A 26718-nucleotide genomic window follows, 5' to 3' on the forward strand; every position below is an offset into this window, starting at 1 on the left:
CATGAGAAAACAGAGTATGAGGGGTGCTCTTATATGATTAGTGGTTTTTCTGATTTTTCCAAAATCCACTCATTAGTAATTATAAAGAATCAAACTAACATTGTTTAAAGAAGTTTAGTAATTGGTGATGTGAGAAACATAAGCATGTACATTTTTGCATTATGGTTCAATTCAAATGGCCACTTTTTCCATGTTTTTACAATTCAAATTAGATGCATATGAACAACAAATGCTTTACAGAGGAATTATTTAAAACTAAGGTAAGTTAAACTTGGATTAGCTAAGCTACAGTTTTAAAACAAAGATAACACCATCATTGACTTTTACACAAGTGGCCATTTAAATCAAACCTCAATTATGAGATTTTTTTTTTAAGGAAACGGTGAGCAATCACATTCTCACATGCCACAATCACATTCACCTAATGTTAATGCTATCTCCTTAGTAGGGATGCACCGATACCATTTTTTTGGAACCGATCTGATCCTGATACCAAAACTCTGAGTATTGTCTGATACAGATCCGATCCAGATACTGTGCCGCTTTTTTTTTTTTTTCATAAAGCTGCGATCACACTAGAGTTTGATAATGCAAAATTCTGTCGTGGGCACTGCGAAAAGGGGCAGAATTAAACAAGATTATTAGACATTAAAAAAAGCAAGCATTTGCTTTATTTTTTAAGTTTCTGTCCAGAGAGATCATGTTTTGATTCTCAGTTGGTCTCACGCAGTCAACTGATATGATTTCACAGGTCAGAGTTCACAAAGCTTAAACTTTGCACCGCAGCGACCTGCGAAACTTGAAGTATGAACCTGTGTTTCCGGTCTGACGCATTCGCATGTGTATGAATGGAAGTCTATGGTGAGAAAAGTCCAGTGTCACCGCAGCTTAATACAGTTTCTATAGTTGTTATGATAAACTCAAATAATAGATCTTCTTTAGTAAAATTAACCGACCTGTAGGCCTACTGTATTTGGCAGACGGCACAATCTAACTAAAAACATGATGCTTGCTGTAAACTAGGCCACATTATTTGAGCATTCATTATGACATTGATCTGTTTTTCTCCAGCTTATGGTTCCTTTTTGACTATTAAGATTTTTCTTTGAAATCTATATTAGGCTACCACTATTGACCTTAATCAAAACACAAACTGGTCTATTAAGTAAAATGTTAACATAAATAAAACTACAGAGAAATATTCACAGTTTCAGAGTAGAAAAAAAAAATCTGTTAATAACAATCCATATTGTGCCTGTAAGTTTTACTTTTATTAATTTAATCAACTACTTAGACCACAATGAGCCAGGCTTTACAAATTATTCACAGCACTGAAAGTATTCCCCTTTGAAGAACAAACTCGGTCACAGAAGCTTTTAATATTACAGAATAATTTTACGGATTTTACGGATTTTTTGATGCATCACTGAGCCTTTTCTAATTAAAAATTTCAGGTCGGCCAACTTTGTGTGTAAAGAGCAGGTTATAACCCTCTCTACTCCAGTGTTGCGAATGTGATCTTCTGATCTAACAGACACAGCGCAACATGATGTAGAAACAGCAATGAACTCCATGTTGCAGGTCAAAATGAACCCATTTAATCCAAAACTAAATGCATTTCTCAACTGATAACTTATATTAACAGGAACAAATAGTCTTGGAGAAAGTTTTTTTGAGCTGAAGGGAAGTGCTGAATAGAACATGAATTTAACCACTTTAATATTCATCTGTGCTTCACATTAAACTATAGAATGGCATCAGAACATTTGTAATAGACTTATAATAGGCTATCTTCATGGCTTTTGTTGGCTTATAAATTACACAGAATATAGCGCACACACAAGATCGGATTTGAATCGGTACCAGCTAGCCGATACCCAATCCAGCAAAAATATTTGGTATCGAACTGATATCCGATCCAAGTATCAGGATCGGTGCATCCCTACTCCTAAACTATTATCAATCTACAGCACACACCTCAAAACACACCAACACACACCATTCACATTCACTGTTCTGGATACAATACAAAATCTGCAGGCTTTGAACAAAGTTTTTCGTTAAAATGTTGTTTCTTTCTGTAAAATGTTTTATTTTTATCTTTAAAATGGGACAAAAGCAGTGCAAGAAGTTCACAGAGGTTTGAAAAATAGATATTTCTTGTAGGTATTTTTTTTCATAAAAGGTTAATGTAATTTTGCAGCTAATAGATTTTGACTAGATTAAGAATTTCTGTTAAAGTAAACACCTTATAAATTCAAATGTAGAAATATGAAAGTGCAACTATTATCCTGAATAACAAACTTAACTTCGGACACTGCTCTTACCCCTAGTAAACGTCTTGTTAACTTGGCAAACACAGGTCTAACAGGTTTTGACATTGAGCTGATCTTGACATTGACATAAGAATCTTGCAAAATAAACTACATTTTGATTTGAAAACATGGAAGATTAATATGTGTGAAGCATACGCACATCTGGAAAAAGAGCTTCAGAAGGCAGAGATGGCTAGAGAAGAGAGAAATCACTAATAATGAGCATTCAGTGACAAAAAGGCGACAAAACCCTTGCACAGAAAAGCAGTGAAGCGATATAAAGCTTGTTAATGCCAGGTTTGCTTTAGACACCATTACGTGCATTATGACAACATCTTGGTTAAAAATAACATAGAAATCTATTTAAATTTGAAATATAAAGGCAAAAGCTCCATTCAATTCAGCTGCTCTCCCATGCACAGGTTATACATATTATTGACTGAAGGGTAGTTTACAGTATATTTGTTAATTAAAGAAACTCCAACTGGACGTCAACGTACCTTGCTTCCCTCTGACATCTGCTCCTGCGATTGCAAGTGATCCAAAAAACATTGTTTAAAATCCTAATCTGAGAGCTGGGGTTGGTTGAAACTAACCACAGGCGCTCCGTGTTAGGGACTCGCAGGTGGGTGTGTGTGGTGTGCAACAAACAGCAAACAATCTACACTGCTAATAGAATATTGAATATGCGTTTTACATGCGATACTGGTCAAACATTTAGGGTCAGTATGATTTCCCATGTTTCTGAAAGTCTTTTGGCCCTTTTCACAAGACTTTTATGACGCGTTTAATGATCATCATAATTTTAAATCCTTAAAAGTTTTTGATATTTAGATTTTTTTTAAACTATGATAAGAACATTGATATATATTTATGCAAGTATTATATCATCTTTGCATGAAATTACAAAAAACGAATTACCGCTTATACGAGGCGTTTCTAATACAGCGTCTATGGGCTGGACAGTAAATTTGACGTTGTTCTCTCTTCTGTTGGCCGTTATCAGTCTCATGGTGCGTTCACACCAGTCACAGATGAAGTATCAATAGCAAGTGATTTACATATTAAGTCAATGCAAAGATGTGAATAGACATCCTGTGGCACGATTTTGCGCGAATGAGGTGGCATGAATGATGTGATCAAGTTGGAAATTCCAAACTTTAGCAGACATTCGCGCCATGTTAACCAATTAGAAGCTTTCTCTCGTATGGGCGTGATTATGACATTGCGTTTGTAGTGCGTGTCCTGATGGAAAATCCTCCTGCTTACCGGATTTACTTCAGAAAAGATCTAGTTGACGCATAACGAATCTACGCTGTTTTTCAGTCTTCCTAAATCACAAAGCACAGCTAATCTCTCGATAAAAAACATGTTAGCTAATTTGCAATGAAAAGTCACCGAGCAGACAGAGGCTCCACCCATGACGTGAATCCGTGTCTATAGAGTGGAGGAACTAAGATGTCAATTTGTATGCAAGAACACGGAGGTTCCCTCATCCCAAAGTCAATGGTTTTTTTTTTTATGGGATTTGGGTTAAATCGCTTAAATAAAATTTGTGGCCAACACAAACTCAAGATACTTTCACGTTTTATTCTATGACATAAAGCACATCAGTTACATCTCACTCTTGATTTTTTCAATCGGTTACGCTTCTTTAAAAAGACGGTTGCTATTAATTTGCTAAATGGGACTACAGGCGGTGTCAGAGACGTCATCGAGCTGCACTGGTCTGGAACGCAGCCCACTTGCGTTGGGCATTTGGATTTGTCTGTTATTAGGTATTTCCATGAACAGTATTTTATAGTTTTATAAATATGTTTTCTAATTGGGAATTCATATTGTATGTAGATAATGCCTTCACTTGTAAAGATTGCAGAGACAGATTAATTTATTGATCATTTATTTTAATTAAACGATATTATGAGGATACTGCTTACCAGTGCATTCTGTTTCTTTCCTGCTCTCAGTAATGCAAACATATGAATAAATGTGCAAAAAATACATACATGTTAACTGTGATTTTAATGTGATCAATTGATTTTTCGTCTTTTTTCTTTCTCGTCATAACTGCAATATTTACACTTTTCCTTAAAATCTATAGCATATGAGATGGTATGGGCTGCTTTTCGCTGTACTTTGTGACAAAAAAAGAACATTGAATGTTGTTTTCTATCAATGATAGAACTTCCAGGCATATAGACTAGTCCCTCATGCCTCATTTCTGTCATCTGTTGCGAAGTGGGCTGTGTGCACGCGAGCTACACACTTATTTAGTCTTACGATAATATGTAGGCACATTTATGCATACAGTTTTAAAACTTTTACTAACAACTGTAAAGCAAAACAAAATGTATTTCCCATGTAAAAAAACTATGTAAAAGGCACGTAGGTCTATGTGTTTTTGCATATTTGTTTATAATATATAGCGTGGATTATAATACAATAAACCGATAAACCGAGAGTAAAGTAAATCTTTGTCAAGGACCATATAAGCCTTTAGGAAATTCCTATAGGGATTTTATTGAGGGAACCAGTTTTATGCTAGCAGGCGATAAAGCCTACAAGGTGATGTCATAGTTCCTCCACTCTATTGTGAAGTGAATTTGAAGTGTGAATGAAGCAAATTTAAAGCGCGAATGAAGTGAGTAAAATTAAATTGTTCACGCATCTATTTACACGCAAATAGAGCAATTTATTCATACAAGCCTAATCTAGTGTGAACACAGCATTACACTGTATTATTCCTTTTTCTGAAAGTCTTGACAACACTATCGTTGAGTTTTTCTTATTTTTTTTTAGCAAATAGAACTGTAAAAAATATATATTTGTTGTACTCTCCCATTCACTGTGCTCTAAGTTTAACCAAACATGACGACATCCGCTACTGAGAAACTCGGAAATGTAAAAAAAAGGGCTCCATTACACTCACCTAGTGCCTATTTTCTTTTTTAACAGTAATACTGTTAAATATTATAAATATTGAAAAAAAATCTGTACTACACGATTCTTCTGAAATCATTATAATATAATAACGACACATTTTAAGCAAGAGAGCAAATCAAAAGAATTTACAGTAGATGTCAAGTAAAAAAAACAGCATATTTTATGCTTTTCGCTACAATGCAGCAAATTATGAACTCTATAATGGCCATATGTATGATAGAGAGATAGAGAGAAATGGATTTTAGTAGCTGTTTAAACACGTGACCAAATCTGTCTAAATGCATTTTAACAACCTTTGGAAGTGGTCAAAAATAGACTAGCTTAAAATATTTTAGACCTCCATTTACACGTGTTTTTAGTGTCATCTAGTACTAGTGACTAGTTGATGAAAACATCTAATACCCAACGTAAACTGGGCCTATGTAACAATGTGAAATTCTTCACGGTCACATTAATTGTTTTTAATTAATTCTCTTTCAAAAGCAAAACATTCAGACTGACCTCCATATGTTGAACAGTAACGTACATGACAAAAACGCTTTCATACAAATAAATACTCAAAGACTTTTTTTTTTGAATGAAGGCCCCACACTGCTGCTACAGCCTGGGATGGAAGCATACATTTGTAGCTGTAAGCCATACCCCAAAAATAAACAGTACTTCCCATCAGGCATGCTCTCTCACACAGCAGAGGAATGTCTCTATGTGCTGCTGATGAAGCACTGAAACATCCCTATCTACCATCACTACTGTGTATAGAGGATGTTTACAGCTAAAAACTTATTGTCGAGAGTCAAAACCATCAACTTTACCAATAATAAGATCAACTAATCAAATGTGTCCTAATGGTGGCTACATTGACCTCAGCAGCATATCAACTCTTTATTTCACTTCATTAATGTGTAGTAAAACCAAGCCATGTTTACCTTTAGCATTTTTATCTAGGAGGTATGTAGATAAAAGTATGTTATGTTTAAAATAGACATGCTCTGGTTTGTGTCTCACCATCTCATCTCCTGGGAGCCAGTAGCCCTCCTGTTCAATCCCGGCCTTTGAGCCTTTGCAGCCCACTGTGAGCGTTTCCACCACCAAACCATCTTTCACAGCCAAAACCAGCTGCCTGGCTGTGTCTTTAGGGTGCATACCATACACACGACTTAAATACCTGCACCAAAAACACAAAGGCTATTTCTTAGACATTGATAATGAACACTTTTAAATGGTATCATCAATGTGAAGGAAGTGGAGTTAAAGCAATTACTTTGAGATTCTGTCCATGTTGGCGATTTGTTTCTGATTGCGAATGACTTCGATGGCCGACCAAACATACTGAACCACTTTGGGGTCCGCTTGCCTTTTCTTCACCACCCTCGACATCGTGGCCAGTTCCAACCTACAACAAAAGAACAAGGCATTGAACAAAACAAATCATGCTATGAAGTACTTGCATATTAAACAGCAGATGCAAATGTTGGATCGTTTTAGCATTGATAAAGTAATGTGTTTATATGCAATAGTCACATCACAGGATCTGCAGTTTTATGTTGGGATTAATAAAGCTTGACCAACTCTAATAGGTTCTAATAGTGTGAAAAACTTTGATGTTATGAATTTTTAAGCCCTGCGACTGTTAGATTTCAAGCAACTGTAAACCATTTGGCCACAATAAAGTCTAAAGTTTGCCACTTTAACAAAGATTGATTAAGTATTTATACAATGAAGACTATACAGAGTTAATTTACATTTAATTATTCCATTTCTGAGCCTCAGTGCTGTTAGACTCCACCAAAAACTGTGCTGCTCATTTCATTTTTATCTTTGTTCTGTTGTTTTCATCTCTGCTTTATTTGGCATATTTTTGTATAACTTTGCATATTTTATGCAGATGCACTTCCCTAAAATTATAATTACTTTCCAGAAAAGAGTTACTCAAGTCATCTTATTAAATTCTATTCAAATTTAAAAGTATATCGCAGAAAAACAAAATATCGCAACAGCAATTTTGCCAAGTAAGATGCGATCCTGGATTAACATCTATGTTGATCCTGGAACATCATTTTTGTTGAAAAATGTAATCCACACCTTTTCCCCTACCCCTAAACTTAGACATAACAGTAAATTAATACCAAAATCAGAGGGGAATAATAGCCGGATAACAATCATGTAAAAGTGCAAAAACCTAACCATGAGCCTAAACTTAACAAAAAACAGTAAACGTATCCTTTAATTCTGATTGGCTTAATGGAATGTTGTTTCAGGATCAACATAGATGTTAACCAAGAAACATGTCCTAGTTGGTTAAAAATTGCATAATTACTTTGAAGCGAATGTCACAAACTCTACTTTGACATTCAAAATCCTTCTCGACTTGAATAGTTTACTTGCTATGTTACTTCAGTTTTTGTTCTTGCACTCTAAGTCAGTGGTTCTCAAAGTGGGGGTCGGGACCCCCCGAGGGGTCGCGGGGCAATGAAGGGGGGTCGCCTGGTGATTCCCAAAAATCTATTTATTTTATTAAACCATAAGAATTAACATATTTTATCCATAACTATACTGAAATTAAAATTGTCGTTTATAGTTACTATATACTATATAGTTACTAAAGTAGCTTATAGTTACTAGTTCTATTGGATTGCGACCCCTGGGGTAATTACATTATATTAAAGGCAGCAATAGCGTCAGATGCATTTTGATTTTATAACATCAGGTTATACTTTCTGGCACATTTAAAGCACTGACACAAATTTAATTGGTGTGTCTGCGTCATTGCATGCAAGGTTTCTGTATTTATAACCACCTCAGTGGATATTGGGGGTCGCGAGTCACTGGCATTGTTATTTTGGGGGTCGCGGGCTGAAAAGTTTGGGAACCCCTGCTCTAAGTAACCAATCAGACCTCTCTCTTCAGCCAATGGAGATTCTACCTGCTGAATCAGGCCAACAAGCTCTGACATTAACCCAAAGAGGAACACACCAAACATTTATAAAACTCATGGAGTTTCATTAGATGGAAATTCTTTCAGATTCTTTATATAAAAAAAGACCAGGTTAAACATTAAGCTTTCTTTTAAAGCTTTTTCAGAACAGCTCCATTAATGTCAGAGGATACCAAAGACAGTAAATAGAAAAACTAAATCTAGTTCTCTTCATCACTGTTTAGATTAATAGTCAAAATAGCATATAGAAAGCAAATGATTTTCAATAAAAACCAGGGCTCAACAATAAGGACTGCATGATGGCCAGGGGCCAGTGTGCGAGACACTCGGGCCAGTGTACAGAATGGTTACTGGCCGGATTGGGCCAGTGCTGCCTTGTCACAAAAGTTTGGCTGTGACCGTCTGTCAGTTGCGTGCAAATACAATCTTAGAGTGCTTTCACACACAAGACGTTCATTTCGGAATCTGTCTCGTTTTCCTGTGGTTAGTGTGGTTTGTTTGGCATATGCGAGTCCAGCAATCGCACTTGGATCTGCGCCAATTTAATCGATCCGAGATCGCCTGACTGAAATGGTCTCTGCTTGATTGAGCTGATCAATTGTAGTGAGAAAGCAAAACGGTCCAATGAACTAACGACCCAGGCTATATGACAGTGTCTTACGATTGTGTAATAGCCATATATACGGCTATATGAAGAGAGAATGATAAGCAGGGCAAGATGTCATTCCTACGGGCAAATGTGCACGTTAAATGTCTAACTTTAACATTCAATGAACTTGATGAACTGAATAATTTTTTTTTAAAAACCTGTGTATAAAACTGACCCCAAACTCAATTATGTTTAGCTTTTGAAACATTATTTAAAATATTGTATGTGGCTGAGAAATAGCTATTAACATCTTTTGTTTGGTGAGTCCAGTGAAAATTTTGGCAGGGCAAGTAAAAATCTGAACCACTGGCCCAATCGGGCCAGTAAAAAAAATCCTTAGCGTTGAACCCTGAAAACCCTCTCCACAAAGTGCCTGTAGTGCCATGTGGCATGAAGAAGAGATGAAAATGACTGTCACATTTATTGCTGTTGTGCATACTGTAAGTTACAGCTTCTACAATCATCTGCCAGATGGCTTTTACTAAGAAGACCAACTGAAACAACTCCTGTATGCTGAAATCTACTAATGAAAGTGCAGGAATGTCAAGGAAGGTGAGAACAACTAATGTTAAATAATAATAATAATAATAATATTTATATATATATATATATATATATATATATATATATATATATATATATATATATATATATATATATATATATATATATATATAATCAGTTGTGAATCCCTGGGGTCAGGCTTGACAGTTTTTTTATTTTCATAAAAGATATGCCTGTAAAGAATGTAAAAAGTGTGACACTTAATGTAATAACATTAAATTGTTAATTAAATAGAAAAAAGGACAGTTTATCCAGAAATGTAAAGTCACAAAGTATTAGGTGACTTTTTCAAAAATAGAACATTAGAAGGGATATAACAAACTATAGTCCTTGGTAACAATAAAAATGCACACGAAAGGTTACAAGCGCATTTAGAGTTAGTAATTATAAAAAAAACATGAACGCACAAAAAATTAATAACTGTCTCCTGACATTACATTCTGAGGTCTTTTTAAGCAAAATAAATTGTCTGTAAAAGAAACAAATCATTATGTACAACGTAATAACCTTAAATTCACATACTCCAGCAAACAGCAGTGCTCTAAAGCATGAGCTTCATATCGCATAATCACATTATCAGTAGTCAATGTGGGAAAATCTAGATTTCTGATTGAGATAATCTGTAACCCAAGTGCAACATCCAGGATGTGTGAAGACTGTCCAAACTTTCCATTGAGGCAGTGGATTAAAAGTTATGATGTAAATATAATGTTCAGTTACTTGTGCAGACCTGTTTTGCTTCATAAGACCCTTACGCATCATCAGAAGCCATTGACATTGCCTAAATATGTTTTTGTAATCTTAAAGTTAAGGCATGCACCAAGGTTCACCGTTTCTGCTTTAATGCTCCACTGAAGAAAAAGGCAACCTTCTTGGACAGCCTATGGGTGAGTTTTTGGTAGAACTCACTCTGTTTTGGTTACACTGGCATCATATGATCCTATTAAGATGAGTATTGCTGGTTCGCAACAATTCACTGTAATAACACTACTGAACATGTAGTTAAACATGATTATAATTACTAGCAACTTTGTCAGTTTTATGACTGGTCACGTGATATCAACATGGCAGCATCCATGAAGTGGCGACCCACTCAATGTGGAATTAAACCGCTTTTGCAGCAGACTAATGTATACAGTACAATTCATCTCATGTGGATTTACACGAGATTTATGTCATTAATTTTTTTTTAATGTGTAAAGATCTTTAAAGTCACCGATTGCGGCTTGATGTCGCCGAGAAGACCTGTTTGTTTTATTGCGCAATAAATACATGCGCAGAAAGGAGGATAACCGATCGATTCCTTATCGAACATTACAACAACATTGGAAGTTTTTGACAGACATAACTTTAGTTTACACTGTTAACGTTTAGAAATGTTGCCAGTGATTTTTAAAACCCCGACGGATGCCTCTACAACAGTTCATGTGGTTCACAGCTCGAGTGCTGGAATGTATGGCGCAAAATCATTAGGAACCCGATTATGTTAATTAAACGATCGAAATAGTGTAAATCCAAAAACCATGATGACTTTGGCAGCTGTATGGCTTATTAATAATCAATTAAACGCAGTGCAGTGCCTAAAAGAAACAACAAACGGCGAAGAGTCGCTAAACTATAAACATCAAGACATCGGAAACGCGCAAGCTGTTTTTGACGCGCGCTTCATATAGAGCAAACTGCTAGAAATCACGATTAATAGCACAGCAGATTGCAAATGGAGGGAAAACCCTTCATCGGTGCCTACACATTCTTGTTGGTTGGTTGGTGAGCTACATGGACGCCATGTTGATATCCCTCCCTCGCTTCTAGACAAAACCAACCAGTTGGGAGTGGATTTTTTGTTCCTCTTTGCAGCGAATGTCATGAAAACGACCCGGTTTATGCGCGTACTTACCGCTGTCCGACAGCTGATCAAGCGCCTCGCCGTTCCGTCTCACTTTAGGATGTAACGCAGCGCTGCTTACATTTGTGTTTCCGGAGTTAAATGTCAGAATAGTGGTTGGTTGAAGGAGCCCGGCCACAGTTGAAGCTCGGAGGGGGTAAACACACACACATACACATACACACATTCATACACAGTCACAGGCTGTGGGAGAACTCTAGTGGCAGGGCGCAGGAGTTGCGCGTTTTACTCTGCACGTCTCACCTTGAAGCTCTTTTTTCATATTCATAAGTTTGTATATCTGTCATATTTCTTGAATATTATTTGCATTTTAAAGTCGATAATAATTTAGTCTATGTGGTAATTGTATGTGTGTGTGTGTATATATATATATATACTGTATATATATATATATATATATATATATATATATATATATATATATATATATATATATATGTGTGTGTGTATATATATATATATATATATATATATATATATATATATATATATATATATATATATATATATATATATATATATATATATATATATAAATCTCTGTAATGCATGCATAATATAAATCTAAAATCGGCATGTGGGCAAGAATTACATGCTCACACCTCTTTAAATTTTCATTCATTTGTTTTTTTTTTTTTAGAATCAAGGTTATTTTTTAACTTTGACTAAAACTATGGTTGAAATCTATTTTAGTCAAATGATTTTTATTTTCTTTTAATTTAGTTTGAAGTATTAAAACAAAACGAAATAAACTTACAGAACCTAAATTAAATGAACTAAATTACTGAACATTTAAAGGTAAAGGAAAAATGAAAACATAAAAAATCAGTTTCTATAACCAAATAGTACAAAAACTAAACTAGTATAGTAAAGTAAAACTACTGTACAACAAGGATACATTTACAAACAAATGTTGGTTCATGATTGATAAACATCAGCATTAAAAAAAACATTTTAAAAATTTGCATTAAAAAATAAAAATGTACTACAAATCATTATTAGCTTTTACTGCAAAAACTTGTTTTAATGCATGCATAAATGTGTTTAAATACATACCTGTGTGTTTGTTTCAAAATGTGTTATGATTAATAATAATAAGCAATTATAATAAGCAACAATTCTCCATAATTTCATTGTTTAAACAGGTCAGTCATAATAGATGATAGATAGATAGATAGATAGATAGATAGATAGATAGATAGATAGATAGATAGATAGATAGATAGATAGATAGATAGATAGATAGATAGATAGATAGATAGATAGATAGATAGATAGATAGACAGATAGACAGATAGATAGATGTTTTCTTTTTAATCAGTAGTGGTAGCATTACCAATTGATTATTGCTAATTCTCATTGCTCTTAAGATGAAACTCCAGCAGATGGTGCTAAATGAACACATATAGACTAACCGAAAAATCAACACTAGAACAATCAAAAGGCTGAACAAACAGCAAGACCTGCCTAATATATGATATAACAGAACATAGCTGCAACCTATAAATAAAGATAAATATGCTCAAAAAGGCTTTAGTATGACAATCAATTCGCACTTTTTAGTTTAAGTATTAGCTTGCATATTGGCTGTTTTAATCATTCTTATAAAGCACATATTAATGCCTTATTCTGCATAAACATGTTCTAGATCACTTAATCATATCCCATATGCTTCAACAACTACCTTAGTAGCTATCATATAAACAGTAAAATACAAGTTTATTGAGGCAAAAGTGGTAGGTTAAAAAATACATTTATGTGGACGCCATAATAAAGTGTTATCCATAGGTGTTAGATATTGCTTCATGTAGTCTTTTTATTACACAACATGGATTGAAGTATTACATAATAGGATAAGATAAGTCTTGGGCAGTGAATGTGTAGTTTGAGCTCGACTTAGCCATGTAAAATCCCCATGAGCCACTGTGTCAAAGATCTGAACTCATATTCACAAGTAATTTCATAAAAATGTTAAATATTCAACTGTTTTACCATTACGAGGGCTAGACTGCTGTGAAAACCAAATGTTCACAGTTCTTTGTAAGGGTTTGCATGACCAAATTTATTTATATCTGCTGTGTGCTTACATTTTCCCTCACTTTAATATCACAACAAAATATTGAAAAGTCTAAACACATCTCAGTGCTTGACAAAATGTTTGTCATGAGTCTTATTACTCTCGCAAAGTCTGCTTGTATTTCCTTTTTAAAGGAGGAATTTACCAGTAACAAGAACACTCAGAAGACACTAAAGAATACTGTTCCATGGATCACTGCTGAAGTCCTATTTACGCAAAGACTAACTGTGGATGCTTATGTTAAGCGTAAGTTACCATCAGTGAGTCATGTTTATTTTCAGTTTTAAAAATGTGTAATATTGTAGCAGTGTTCATCTTGTTGTTAGGTGGAATGTAGTTAACTTTTAGTTTTTTTCAACAAAAAGCTTCAAAATAGAGTACACACAATAAATATTTGTTTAATTCTAAAGATGTTAAAGGTATAGTTCACATAAAAACTGAAAATTTGCTCACGTTTTACTCTCCCTCAAGTGGTTCCAAGCATTTTTGAGTTTCTTTCTACTGTCGAACACAAAAGAAGATATTTTGAAGACAGCTGAGAACCTGTAACCATTGACATTACATTGAAAAACAAATATCATGGAAATAAATAGTTACAGGTTTACAGCATTTTTCAAAAAATCTTATTTTCTGTTTAGCAGAAGAAAGAAACTCTTCTTGAAAGGCTTCAAACAAGTAAAGGGTGAGTAAATGATCATTTTTTGGGTGAATATCCCTTTAAATATCCCAGAAACAGATTATTTATTTATTTATTTATTCATTTATTTATTTATTTATTATTATTTAATTTTTTTTTTATTTTTTACATGCACAATACTTATAACATGGAAGTCCATCAGGGCCAAAAGAGTTTAAAATATGTGAAAGTTGAATATCAAAATGTCAATCACAACAGTCCATGAAACTGTATTTCAAATTTGAAGGATGTTGTAGTTGTAATGGCATGCATATATGCAATCATTAGACGTATTACCTTTTGTAAAAAAAAAAAAATCATCATCAACCTGTGTGTCTACATGTACTAAAGAAACCAAAATATCTATAGTCAAACTGCGGGTGACGCGGTAGCGCAATGGGTAGCACGATCGCCTCACAGCAAGAAGTTCGCTGGGCCTTGGCTGGGTCAGTTTGTATTTCTTTGTGGAGTTTGCATGTTCTCCCCGTGTTCGCGTGGGTTGCCTTTGAGTGCTCCGGTTTCCCCCACAAGTCCAAAGATGTGCTATACATAGGTGAATTGGGTAAGCTAAAATTGACAGTGGTGTATGAGTGTGAATAAGTATGTACAGATGTTTCCCAGGGATAGGATGCAGCTGGAAGGGCATCCGCTGCGTAAAACATTTGCTGGATAAGTTAGCGGTTCATTCCGCTGTGGCGACCACGCATTAATAAAGGGAATAGGCCGAAAAGAAAATGAATGAATGAATGAATAAATAGTTAAACTGCACTGTAAAAATGATTAGTTATTTAACTTTAAAACATGAGTATATCTGCTGTAACTGTTAAGTTGGCTTAACTTAATTTTTATAATTATGCAAGTTAATTTACTTAATTTTAAGGCAACATGTTTCCTCACTTTTTAAAGTAAAGTCAATTAATTGCATTTTACAGTGGCTGGGTGTTGACATTTCATACATTTAAGGTCGTGTTCATTTTTCTTGTACTGTATGTGAGTCAGCGTACAGAGTGTGTGATGTGAATTTCATAGTCAGAATATTTTGAGCGCACTGTACATGATCCAGCCTATTTTTGTAATTGCACAGCGTTTGTACATGCAGTTTGAACTTGTGCTTTTCTGTTCTCTCTTTTTTTTGGCAGTTATTTAATTCAGGGATGGGCAACCTCAGTCCTGGAGGGCCGTTGTCCTGCAGTGTTTAGCTCCAACCCTTATCAAACACATCTGGCTGTAGCTTTCTAGTGATCTTTAAGGCATTGGCTGTTTCTCAATATGCATTCTTGCGTCCTATATTAGCCTGTTTAGGTGTATTTGACTAGTGTGGGAGGAAAACTCTGCAGGACATTGGCCCTCCAGGACCAAAGTTGCCCATTGTTTACACCCTCGTCTTGCGGATAGTCCCAGGGTAGTCCAAAAATACAGAATAAAGTCTGGGTTACTTGCGGATGTCCATAAAGAAGAGAGAGGTTATAAATGGTGAAAAATTATGCAAATACCTCTACTTCCTAAATATAAGATCTCTGTATACAGTGTGTTCAAGTCAAATAAAGTATAATTTAAAGGTTTGTGAATTCCACTGTCCATGTGTGTGTAAAGAAATGAAATACACTTTGGTCTTTTCAGGGCTTTAAACTAACTTTTTGCAAATCTTTTCTAAGGTGCACCAGTACAAAAGTTAGGTGCACCCATTTTTTTTAACTGCATAGCATTTAACACGGTAAAAAAATATGCTATCCATATAGGCAATATCGACTTGTAAATGATTAACTAACAATCTGGTCAACGAAGTTCTTTATTTAAAGCACAATTCTACAAGAAAGGGACTACCACCCCTCAATATCGCTTATTGGTTTAAACTAGTGATGCTCATATTGATCCAAAATTTGGTCACCAAACTTTTTTAGACTACGTTACATTCTCTAATTTGTTGCTGAAATGCAAGATCTACCCATTTAAAAAATGAAGCTGCAAAATGAAGCAAAATAAAGCTGTATTTTTCATTTGCATTTACAGCTTAATTCATTTATTTATTTATTTTCAGCTTAGTCCCTGTAATAATCTCGGGTTGCCACAGCGGAATGAACCGTCAACTTATCCAGCATATGTTTTACGCAGCGGATGCCCTTCCAGCTGCAACCCATCACTGGGAAATATCATCACTCATTTACAAACATACACTACGGACAATTCAATCTTACCCAATTCACCTAGCGTCTTTGGACTTGTGCTTGGAGAACACCCACGCGAACATGGGGAGAACATGCAAATTCCACATAGAAACGCCAACTGATCCAACCGAGGCTCGAACCAGCGACCTTCTTGCTGTGAGGTGAGTGTGCTACCTTGTGCCAATGTGCAGGTCCATATTCGATATACTGAAAATATGGATTCAGTACTGTATATAAAATCAATAAAGGCATAACTGTAAAAAACAAAGCTTGTGCATCATAGAGAATAACATTTAGACAATTTTACAGTTGATTTGAATATTTTATTTCAAACGGTGCGAGAGTTTAATTCATTTAGAGATTTACAGTATATTCGGTATACAGAAAATATGGATTTATTACTGTATATAAAATCAACAAAGGCATAACTGTAAAAAACGAAGCTTGTGCATCATAGAGGATAATATTCTGACACTTTTAGAGTTGATTTGAATATTTTATCTCAAATGGTGTCAGAGTTTAATTGAATTTTGCAATTTTTGCATTAAAATATATTTAAATAATATTATAAAATAAATAAGAGTGCTAAATCCAAAAACTGAGTCTTGTGCAATATGCAGGATGTTTTTTCTGAATATTCTGGTACAAGTTTTATTGTATAATTCCATATGGTTGAATTGTTTAATTCATTTTTATGGTAATTTTTATTTATTTTTTATCGAGAAATTAAGCCTTGTGCAACATAAAGGGCACACATTTATGCCTATCTGACCTATTTTTGGCCCAAAGTATAACAGGAACAAAGAGTTTATTTGTTTGAAATCGAATGTCTAATGATTGTCAAACGTCAAACTAACTTTACTAGCCCAACACTTTCAGCTTATGGCCTTTAATTCAACATTTTGAACTATGTAAAAAGCACTACTTTACATTTTTTAATTGATGCAACCAAAAATATCTGACAAAATTTGGTAAATTTATTTTTAATCATTTGATCTTTGTGCCTTTCGTTTAAAGACGTTTGTCTATTGCTTTCCATATGCTGAGGTCAGGGGTGGACTGGGACAAAAATTCAGCCCTGAGGTATGCATTCAGATCACATGATGGATCTGGTAATTAACACAGTATTGTTTTTGTGTGCACTAACTGTGTTTTGCACTACTTATACTGTGCGGATACCCAGATAAACTTAAAACCCGTAGGGATACTTTGAATTTGAGAGATGGCAGATTTGTGTCTGGTCTCCACTATCTGTAGGATCAGTGCAAACCATTAATCTCAGCTCTATTCAGTGCACTCAGATCATTTTTATTTTTTTCAGAATTTTCTGGAAATGATTCACCATTGAATCTCCATAGAAGGAAAAATCCTGTCTGGGTTTTCATTTTAATATACGCATCTGACGCAAAATGCATTTTTGGGAATGCAAAAGCCGACGCCAGAATCAAAAGCCGTAAATGATGATCAACTGCATGTCAGCGTTTTTTTTTTGAGAAGCGTTCCAGTGCAGATGGTCTGGATTTAAGAAAGTTATGATTTCTGTTCATCTCTCCACGTTGTCTGCGATCATCCCGCTTACTGCATAATAAAACTTGCTGCTCATATTTTATGGAAATGCACTTATTCAGACATCATAATATCCCGTGGGGTTTGACAGATCTCAAAACACACATGTTTGTGCTTTTATCTGTCAGGCTTCTGTCTGGTTCACATTTGACTGAAATGCCTTTTCAGAATTTTGATACGGTTTCATCCCAAGCTCATTATATGGTAGGATGATTTAGAATGTGTCACATTAGCCCTAGGACAACCAGAAGAGGTCACTGTCATGTCGGATCTCCAGCCACGCATCTCCAGAACAACTGCAGAGTCCTTAATGAGCAAATTCTTGCACTGTATTGCATGTATTTTCATGCATGTGCGGTATATGTCATACATTGTAATATATTTATCTTTCTCTCATAGACTCAAGACAAAGAAAAACAGTCAGAGGGTCGATGGCTGCTCTCTAATTTGCATATTTCCACATAGTTTTCCAAACTCCATCACTTCATGTTAGTTAAGTCAAATGACTTGACCGAGAACAAACACAGGAATGAGCTGATTTCCTGGAACTGCACTTCAGTGTTGAGAAAGTTATGATTTATTAAGCCACTGTTTAGCTTGACTGACCTGTTTCACATGCCAACTATGTCATTCACTGGTCAGAGCTTTAAAAAAATGCATATTAGCTGCTCTGAATGTACGTGTTTTTTTCAGTCTATAATTATTTAACATAAGAGGTGCCAGCAAAGGCTCATTCTGAAAACGTAGCCTTATATACATTTCTAAGGATTGCAAATTATGTAGCCAAAAGTATGTATGGCTGCATTTCATCTTTGAAACAAACGATACGGGGCGGTATGCTCCATTCCTTTTTGCGCTTACCAGCTGACGGCTTTCTCAGAGTCAACTTTACTATCCCGTTTAGGGAAACTAAAATTGCAGCAAGGTGCTATAAGCAGGTGAAGTTCCATGTACACATTAACAAAATATTACCACACAACATACAATACATCATTTTTAGATACATCTCCCTCCCTGCTGGACTCATTTAATGACCTAATGGCCATCATTCATTCATTCATTCATTCATTTTCAACCACTTTTCTGGGGCCGGGTCGTGGGGGAAGCAGTCTTAGGAGAGAACCCAAGACTTCCTTCTTCCCACTTCCCAGACACGTCCTGAATGATCCTGAGTCATTCCCAGGCCAGCCAAGAGACATAGTCCCTCCAGGATGTCCTGGGTCTTTCCCAAGGCCTCCTTCCATTGGGACATGCCTGGAACACCTCCCTAGGTAGGTGTCCAGGAGGCATCCGAAACAGATGTCCGAGACTCCTCAGCTGACTTTCTCAATGTGGAGATTCAGCTGAACAACTCCGAGCTCCTTCCGGGTGACAGAGCTACTCACCCTAAGGGTGCGCCCTGCCACCCTGCAAAGGAAACTCATTTCAGCTGCTTGTATCCAAGATCTTGTCCTTTCGGTCATGACCCAGAGCTCATGACCATAGGTAAGAGTAGGAACGTAGATTGACCAGTAAATCAAGAGCTTTGCCTTTTAGCTCAGCTCTGCAGAACGATACATCGACTGCATTACTGCTGCCGCTGCACCAGTCCGCCTGTCAATGTCACGTTCCATCCTTCTCTAACTCGTGAACAAAACCCCAAGATACTTGAATCCTCCACCTGAGGTAAGGACTTTCCTCCAACCTGGAGATGGCAAACCACCTTTTTCTGGTGGAGCTGTCATAATAAAAGAATTTCTAATTCTGTTTGTCATGCAAATAAGAAGTCTAAAATGATGTCCTGATGGCAGCGGCTGAAACATCAAGTTAAATGGACGATCCGGGGTGCATAAGATACCCTGAGCTTTTTTAAAACATAGATACAGTAAATTACCATTGGACAAGCTTTGGTTAAAACCAATGATCTTGCCTGCCACCTTCACAAGGCTACTCAACCTGTTCCTATTTGACAGACTCAGATTACCGTACTAAGCTACAATGCAGAAAGATAAAACAGGTTCAATACCTTTGTTACCTTTAGATGGACGGCTTTCCCGCTGTTACCAGTTTGTCTAGCTCGCCATGTACATTGACGAACTTGAGACGCAGTGAGGAGTTAACCACGATGACTGTGTTCGAGTCTGGCGAGGAACAGTTTCTAGAATGCAGATAAGAAAAAAACAGAAGCCAGAAAAAAAAGCAAGTAAATAACAGGATGAGAACATGGTCAAATCTGAAAACATGGTAAAATCAGGCGGGGGCTTTTCTTTTTCTGAATTGTTTTGTTTGGTTGGGTTTAGGTAAGTGGGTGGGTGCTGGTCAATCTTTGCTTTTGAAAACATTATTGGTTGGGTTTATGGCAGGAGGAGGGTGGGTGAGTCAGTCATTCAGTCAAACAGTCGACAGCAGCCTCTGGTGGATTTATGTTAGAACAGCAGGCACGAATGGCACTTGCAAGAGAGAATTTGAGATCTGAAAAAGCATACGCAGCGGCCTCTGGTGGATTCGCGAAAACAAAAACTGCAAAAACCGTAACTCCTGGGACATATTTGGTGCTCTCCAGAAATGTATTTCGCAGTACATATTCATAATGAGCCTGGGTTGACAGGTGCATGAGCTTATCAAGTGTAAAACAAATAATCACTGTGTTCACAATGAAAAACAGTTTAATAAGCACAAATAAGTGCATAAAAAAATAAATGTGTTACCTGTACTCTTACATACCACTCTATTCAAAAACAACAACCTCCATATATAGAAAGCACATTGCTCATGTGCACGGTCGCTTTGTCAATTTTATACCTTGTGGTTTGACATTAAAAGAAAAACATTTGTTCACCCACAAGCCTTCCTCTTTAAAGCCCAAAGTACACTTCCTATTGTGTTTGTATACTCTGGTCTGCGTACACTGCATGATTTTCTAGTGTTGTGTCAAGCAAGCGCTATCAATTGGAGTAGGCTATACTTAGACCAATCAGCAAGTTATTTGATTTAATTTAAAAAGTGAAAAGATTATCACATTTTCCTGTTAGGATGCAAGAATTGCTTCACAGTTACAGTACATCTTATTTTCACAGTCATTTTCGTGCTTGTTACATAAGCGTCCTTCTTTTTGGAATGGATAATTAATGCATTATGCTTTTCATACCCAAACAAGCAAATATTTAAGGTTGTTGTTTGTTATTTCAAAAGCCTATAAATTCTCCCATTGAGGCACTGTTTTTTGTATAAACTCAAGTTAAGGCAGGCGGTTCATTCCGCTGTGGCGACCCCTAAATGAATGAATAAATGAAGTTAAGGCAGGTTACACATTTTAAATAACAATTTAATCTTTCTATCTATCTATCTATCTATCTATCTATCTATCTATCTATCTATCTATCTATCTATCTATCTATCTATCTATCTATCTATCTATCTATCTATCTATCTATCTATCTATCTACCTTCAACAGAATATAATAGAATATAGTATCTAATAGATGTACTGTTTAAATGCTGCAGCAGTTGGTTTAAATGTAGCTGAAAAGCCTATAAAGGCACAGCATCTATTGGGACAACTTAAACTGGAGCATGGTGTCTCAAATGATCAATGTGTTCAATGACCTCCATGTTTTTCCATGTTCAATCGCTTTTAAAAGTGGTACAACTAGCCCTGTTTAGCTCATAATCAGCAAGATAACCCCGATTTGAGTGACCTCAAAGCAGATGATGAATTCCAGTTTAATATCCATCCAAGAGCTGGCAGTGTGTATGATGTGTGCATAAGGCGCATCTGATGCTCCAGAGGAGGAGGAACGGAATCAACAGCCTCCCCTCAGCGCGCGCTCAACGCTACTGTACTGCAAACCGCACATGATTTTTTGCGCGCTCAGAAGTGTTTTCACCGGACGTCTTGATACATGTTCCGTGTTTTCTTTTGTCCTCCGGCATGACTTCTTTTTCCTGATGTAGAGGACTGACTGGAACTTAAAATAACGAGGTATTATTTATGAAAGCAGCAGGAAATGAACATGAGCCTCGTCAACTGTTTGGTTCTTCTTATAGTTTGGCACGCGCACTCGGTAAGTAATCAACCCTGCACCGGTAGTTATGAGTTCTTCAGCCTCAGGTGTGCGCTTTTAAACTCTCACTATGTTGTATTTCAGCAAATAAGAGGTTTTAAAAGAACAATTCAATTATAACAACCGTAAGTTTTCTCTAATTTTGGTTTTGTATGGTGGTTTCACACAGTTAATATATCTTAATGATACAAAAAAGATAGTAAATGTACTGTAGAGCGTTTAAGTTGGTTTTGTTTTCGATATTCCTGACACTTTCAGTGATAGACGGCAATAACTCAAAAACCTCTTACCCTAAAAACATCTCAAGTGTGTTTCCTACAAAAAGGACAAAGCTGGCATATTTGAGCAAAAACTGCTAAGTGACTCAGGGAACAATGTAAAACCTAAATCGTGCTAAAACCTAAACTTTTATCAACTATAAATGTTACCTTGGGTCATGTAAAGTGGTCCCATATTTTATGATATTGATAGCTAATTTATTTAAAGGATCTTATAAATCTGTTTATTGAGTTTAAAATAAATTAAAAATTTTGATCGAATATTTGCACAGAAGTTGTAGAAGTTACAAATTAATCAACACAAATCAGCACATGTCTATATCTAGATAGTCATAGCTTGTATTATTGTATTGTATAATATATTATTATTGGTGCAAGGTTGTCTAAAAGCTCTTCACTGAGATCTGCTTGAACCAACCAAACTGACCATAATGACCAGCTTGTTGAAGATAGAAACAATGTCAAAGGCAGTTATCACAAAAAAACTCATTATGTATATTTGATATTTTTCTGTTTCTATCTTGTCCTTCGTAAGTTGTTTATCTCTTAAGAAGCTTAAATGAGGCTGTTTAAATGTCAAGCCACACTGTGTCTACAGTATGTATCCATTGAAGCACTCATAGTTAATGGGGCATGTTGTTACATATTGGATTTTATCTTTTCCTTTACTCTTGAGCACTATATTGCATTTTCTCTAAACTTTTTAATGTTTGTGCACATATATTATATACTTAAAGTGTTTTTCGAGTAAAAATTGTGATAGCAATCCATGCTCTCTTTACTTAAAAGGGTTTATTTTCCAACCATGAAAATGTTATTTACAGAGCAAGCTGACAATTAGTGTTAAAATGTATTGATCTTTGAGAAGACCAATATTCAGTCTTGCTAAAAGGTGACATAACCTAATCTAATGCACTTTTAGGTAACACTTTAGTTTAGGTCACAATTCAAGGTATTGACAAACCATTAAATCTTTAACTGCCCCACCAAAAAAAAAAAAAAAAAAAGGATTGCATTTTTAAACTCCTAATGTCGCGAGTTAACACTCTCAATGCATTTTTTTCAACACTTGCCATAATTTCTAAAATATCATCCATTTGGTTGAGGTTGATATGTCGGTTTATGTTAAACGTTCCGGAATTAATTTTTATACTGTCAAATGAAAAATCTGAAAAGGGCAATTTATAAAAAAAAATTATAAATAAAATCAAAATAAAACATTTCTGGATAATAAATCATATTCATTTTAGAAGTAGGCCATCAAATATTTCATTTAACATGTTATCTTTTTTTTTTTTACAATAAAACCAAAATCAAGTGTAATGCAACAGGATTATGTTTGTTTGATTTTCTTGTAAACCAACAATACTGTGTGTGTAAACCATTTATTTTGGACTTTCTTTAAATGACTTTAACAGTCATTATTTAAAACAGTCAAAATATGGTCAACCATTTTGTAGAGCAGGCAGTTAAAGGGTTAACTTACACTAGTAGCTAAATACGCTACTTATTAACTGTTTATTAATAGTTAGTAAGGTAACAGTTGAGTTTAGGTTTTGGGTGGGATAAGGGATATAGAATTATATCATACTTTCTAAATACTAATGAACAGTTAATATCTTAATATTAGGCAGGTAATAAGCTAGTAATAGCATGAATTTTGACCTGAACTAAAGTGGTACCCACTTTTATAATTATAAAGCCTATAAACTCTCATAATGCTCCAATTTTGCATGCACAGCAAAAAAGGCAGTAAATGTGCTTTCTAAATATACTATTTTAATATAATATTCAGGTATATGTATTCCTAATGTAATACAGTTTTCAATGAACAAATGAATGCAGATAAAAATAATTTTGTGAAACCGTACAGTAGAATTTTAAACATTAAATTTTGTCCGAGCAGATTACAAATTGCATGAGATTTTTTATTGTTAATCCTACAATTTATTAAAATCTATTTCAGTATGCGGATCGCTGATCAAAAATGTGTTCTTTTCGGCCAAGGTCAAAGATAAATATTTTAGATACTGCAGGGAAAGCGATGCACCATAAATAAACTTATATAATCTATTGTTTACAAGCTCCGCTGTTAATCTCGTTTGAAATAAGCCAAAGCTTATCTATTCAAAAGTCCATTACTCAATTACTTATCTTTTAGATCACAGAGCATCTCTTTATGGCCTTAATTAAAGTGCAACTCTCTGGGTCCATATGGCTGCATCTCCCCAGAGGCATAGAAACATCGTGTAACAGACAAACTCCAGAATTTTCCATTTGTATCATATATCTGTTTGGTCTGTCTCCTGTATGGATTTTGAATCCGAGATTACTTTCTTTGATGTTTTCCACTCAGTCTTTGTCATAGATTAGCGCTGAGAATGAGTTTCAGTGTAATTCTTTTATATTTATGATCAAACTGCATTTTTCTACTACTTTTTAAATTTCCAATGACTTGTAGAGCTCATGCAATATCTGCCCCCAAATGTCCCTAAAACTAGGTTTTCAATCCGCGGATCAAAAGGTTTCATCAGATACTGAAGACATATTACACAGAGATCCCATCAAAGCTCCCAGGAGGAAGTTGTGTGTGGTTGTGCTCAATCCATTCAATCCCGGACCAATTTCATGCAGCAACATTTAATGTCATTTTTTATTTAGCTACTCCTCGTCCTCCTGGGAATTGGTGGTATTGTGTTGTATTGTATTTCTGTGACAGGCATTTGTGGGGCTAGAAAACCATGGTTTAGTGGCTTTTTTCTTTTAACTATAACAAAATCCTACCTTCAGTACAGGACAAATAGAAAAAAAGTGACTAAATATATTTATATTCCTTTGTTCCTGGAGGGCCGCAGCTCTGCACAGTTTTGCTCTAACCTTAATCAAATACAGCTGATCCATGATCTAATCAAGATCTGCGTCCCAAATGGCACACTATGCACTATGCACTTATGCACTTACACACTCAACAGCATAGTATATATGTAGTGTTGTCCTAAATGGAACACTAATGCTTTTTTACTTAGCGGGAATTCAAACCGGTTGCCAAATTAGTGAAATAAATGACCAAACTACCAAATAATACTGTACCTGCTTTGAGTATAACTAAATTCACCATCGGTGCTATATTCACTCACGTTGGAGAATTTAGCTTTAACAATCCGACATTATTAAAGTAACCCAACATAAGTGGCAGAAAGCTCCACTCCACTACGTGAGCAAAGCATCTGCCGTTGAGTGTGTGAAGTGTCCAACTTTTCACACTTCATTTTACTGGTTGAATATGTGCTCATCCGGGTAATTAAAGTGCACTTATTCTTTTTAGTGTTTTCAGTGTGAACGCACTACTTACACTATTTATACAACAAATTGCGTAAAATAGTGCATAAGGATGCGATTTAGGACACACCTGGTTCGGATCCGGCATGTTACCAGAGGAGGGAGAAGGAGTGGTTGAAAGGTAAAGGGGGGTGGGGGGGTGGGGGGTGGGGGGGGTGATAGATGAAAGACGAAAGTGAAGAGTGGGGGGGAGATGTCGCGGACAAAAGTGAGGAGGATTGGGGAGTCTCAGAAGAAAGCTAAGAGCGTGTGAGGAGGGGGATTGGTAAAATTAAGCCCTACTTATTCTACTCCATTTAGTATAAACATACCTGGCAACACAACTGTTTTTTCCAGAGAGTCTCCCGTATTTCAGACCCATCTCATGTTCTGTTCTGTTCTGTCTCAACCCCGGATCGCCAACCTTGGTGTAATATCCGATCGCAGCAGCTGCCTGAAACTTGGTAGATAGTACAGACCAGGGGACCACAACATCCCCCCTACCCCCCCCCCCCCCCCCCCCACCCTCCTCTTCGTCAGTTAGCGACACTCCCTATCCCCCGCCCCACCTCCCCTCTCCCACTTTCTCTGCATGTCACATAGAGAAACACCCCACAACCCCCCCCTCAATGGTCTCACGGATTTTCTGATGCAAATGTTGGCAGGTATGAGTTTAAGTAGTGCATTCACACTGAAATCACTGAACAGAATAAGTGCACTTTAAATACCGGATGATGTGCTTATTCAACCAATAAAATAAAGTGTGGATTGTTGGACATCTCACGCACTCACCAGCTGCTGCTTTGCTCACGTAGTTGAAGGGCTGTTGGATTATTTCTTTTGGATTGTAAAAGCAAAATTCTACCACAAGAATGACTATACGGCCTCCTGATGGTAAATGCGGTTATACTCATGACAGGTATTATTTGGTAGTTTGGACATTTATTTCACATATTTGGCAACCGTCAAACGTCACCAGGGAAACGGTTCAAATTTCCGCTTAGTAAAAAAAGCTTTTAAAGTGTTCCATTTGGGACAACACTACATTCATATACTATGCTGTTGAGGGTGTAAGTGCAAAAGTACATAGTGGATAAAAGCATAGTGTATAGTGTGTCAGCTCTTTTTTAGTTGTATTACATTGATTAGTTGCATCAGCTGTGTTTGATCAGGGTTGGAGCAAAACTCGAAATATGCCAGAAATTTGCACATTTGCAGTGACTTTGTATGTAATATATGAATACTCAGTTTTGGTGTGATGCCATCATTAGTTTTTTAATTGA

The 26718-nt window shown here is 35.9% G+C and overlaps 2 protein-coding genes across 6 annotated transcripts in view; one reads left to right on the forward strand and one right to left on the reverse strand.

Moving 5' to 3' along the window:
* The window catches only part of zmynd11 (zinc finger, MYND-type containing 11), a 34097-nt gene extending 22641 nt beyond the window's left edge, over nt 1–11456 (reverse strand). The window contains 5 exon segments of one of the 3 annotated variants that reach the window (NM_001077583.3): nt 2476–2508; nt 2816–2839; nt 6264–6423; nt 6520–6651; nt 11304–11453. In NM_001077583.3, the coding sequence (NP_001071051.2) occupies nt 2476–2508; nt 2816–2839; nt 6264–6423; nt 6520–6635 (333 nt within the window). In that variant the 5' untranslated portion in view covers nt 6636–6651; nt 11304–11453. 3 annotated transcript variants of the gene reach the window in all.
* Nucleotides 11457–21619: 10163 nt separating this feature from the next.
* Nucleotides 21620–26718, forward strand: part of vipr2 (vasoactive intestinal peptide receptor 2) — a 79850-nt gene continuing 74751 nt past the window's right edge. For 2 of the 3 annotated variants that reach the window (XR_012399243.1, XM_073940588.1), the window contains exon 1: nt 21620–21839. Coding sequence is in view for 1 of the 3 variants with exons in the window: in NM_131779.1 (NP_571854.1) it covers nt 21789–21839 (51 nt within the window). In the remaining 2 variants the exon portion in view is untranslated. 3 annotated transcript variants of the gene reach the window in all.

Source organism: Danio rerio, chromosome 24 (assembly GCF_049306965.1).
Source record: "Danio rerio strain Tuebingen ecotype United States chromosome 24, GRCz12tu, whole genome shotgun sequence".
NCBI lineage: Eukaryota > Metazoa > Chordata > Actinopteri > Cypriniformes > Danionidae > Danio > Danio rerio.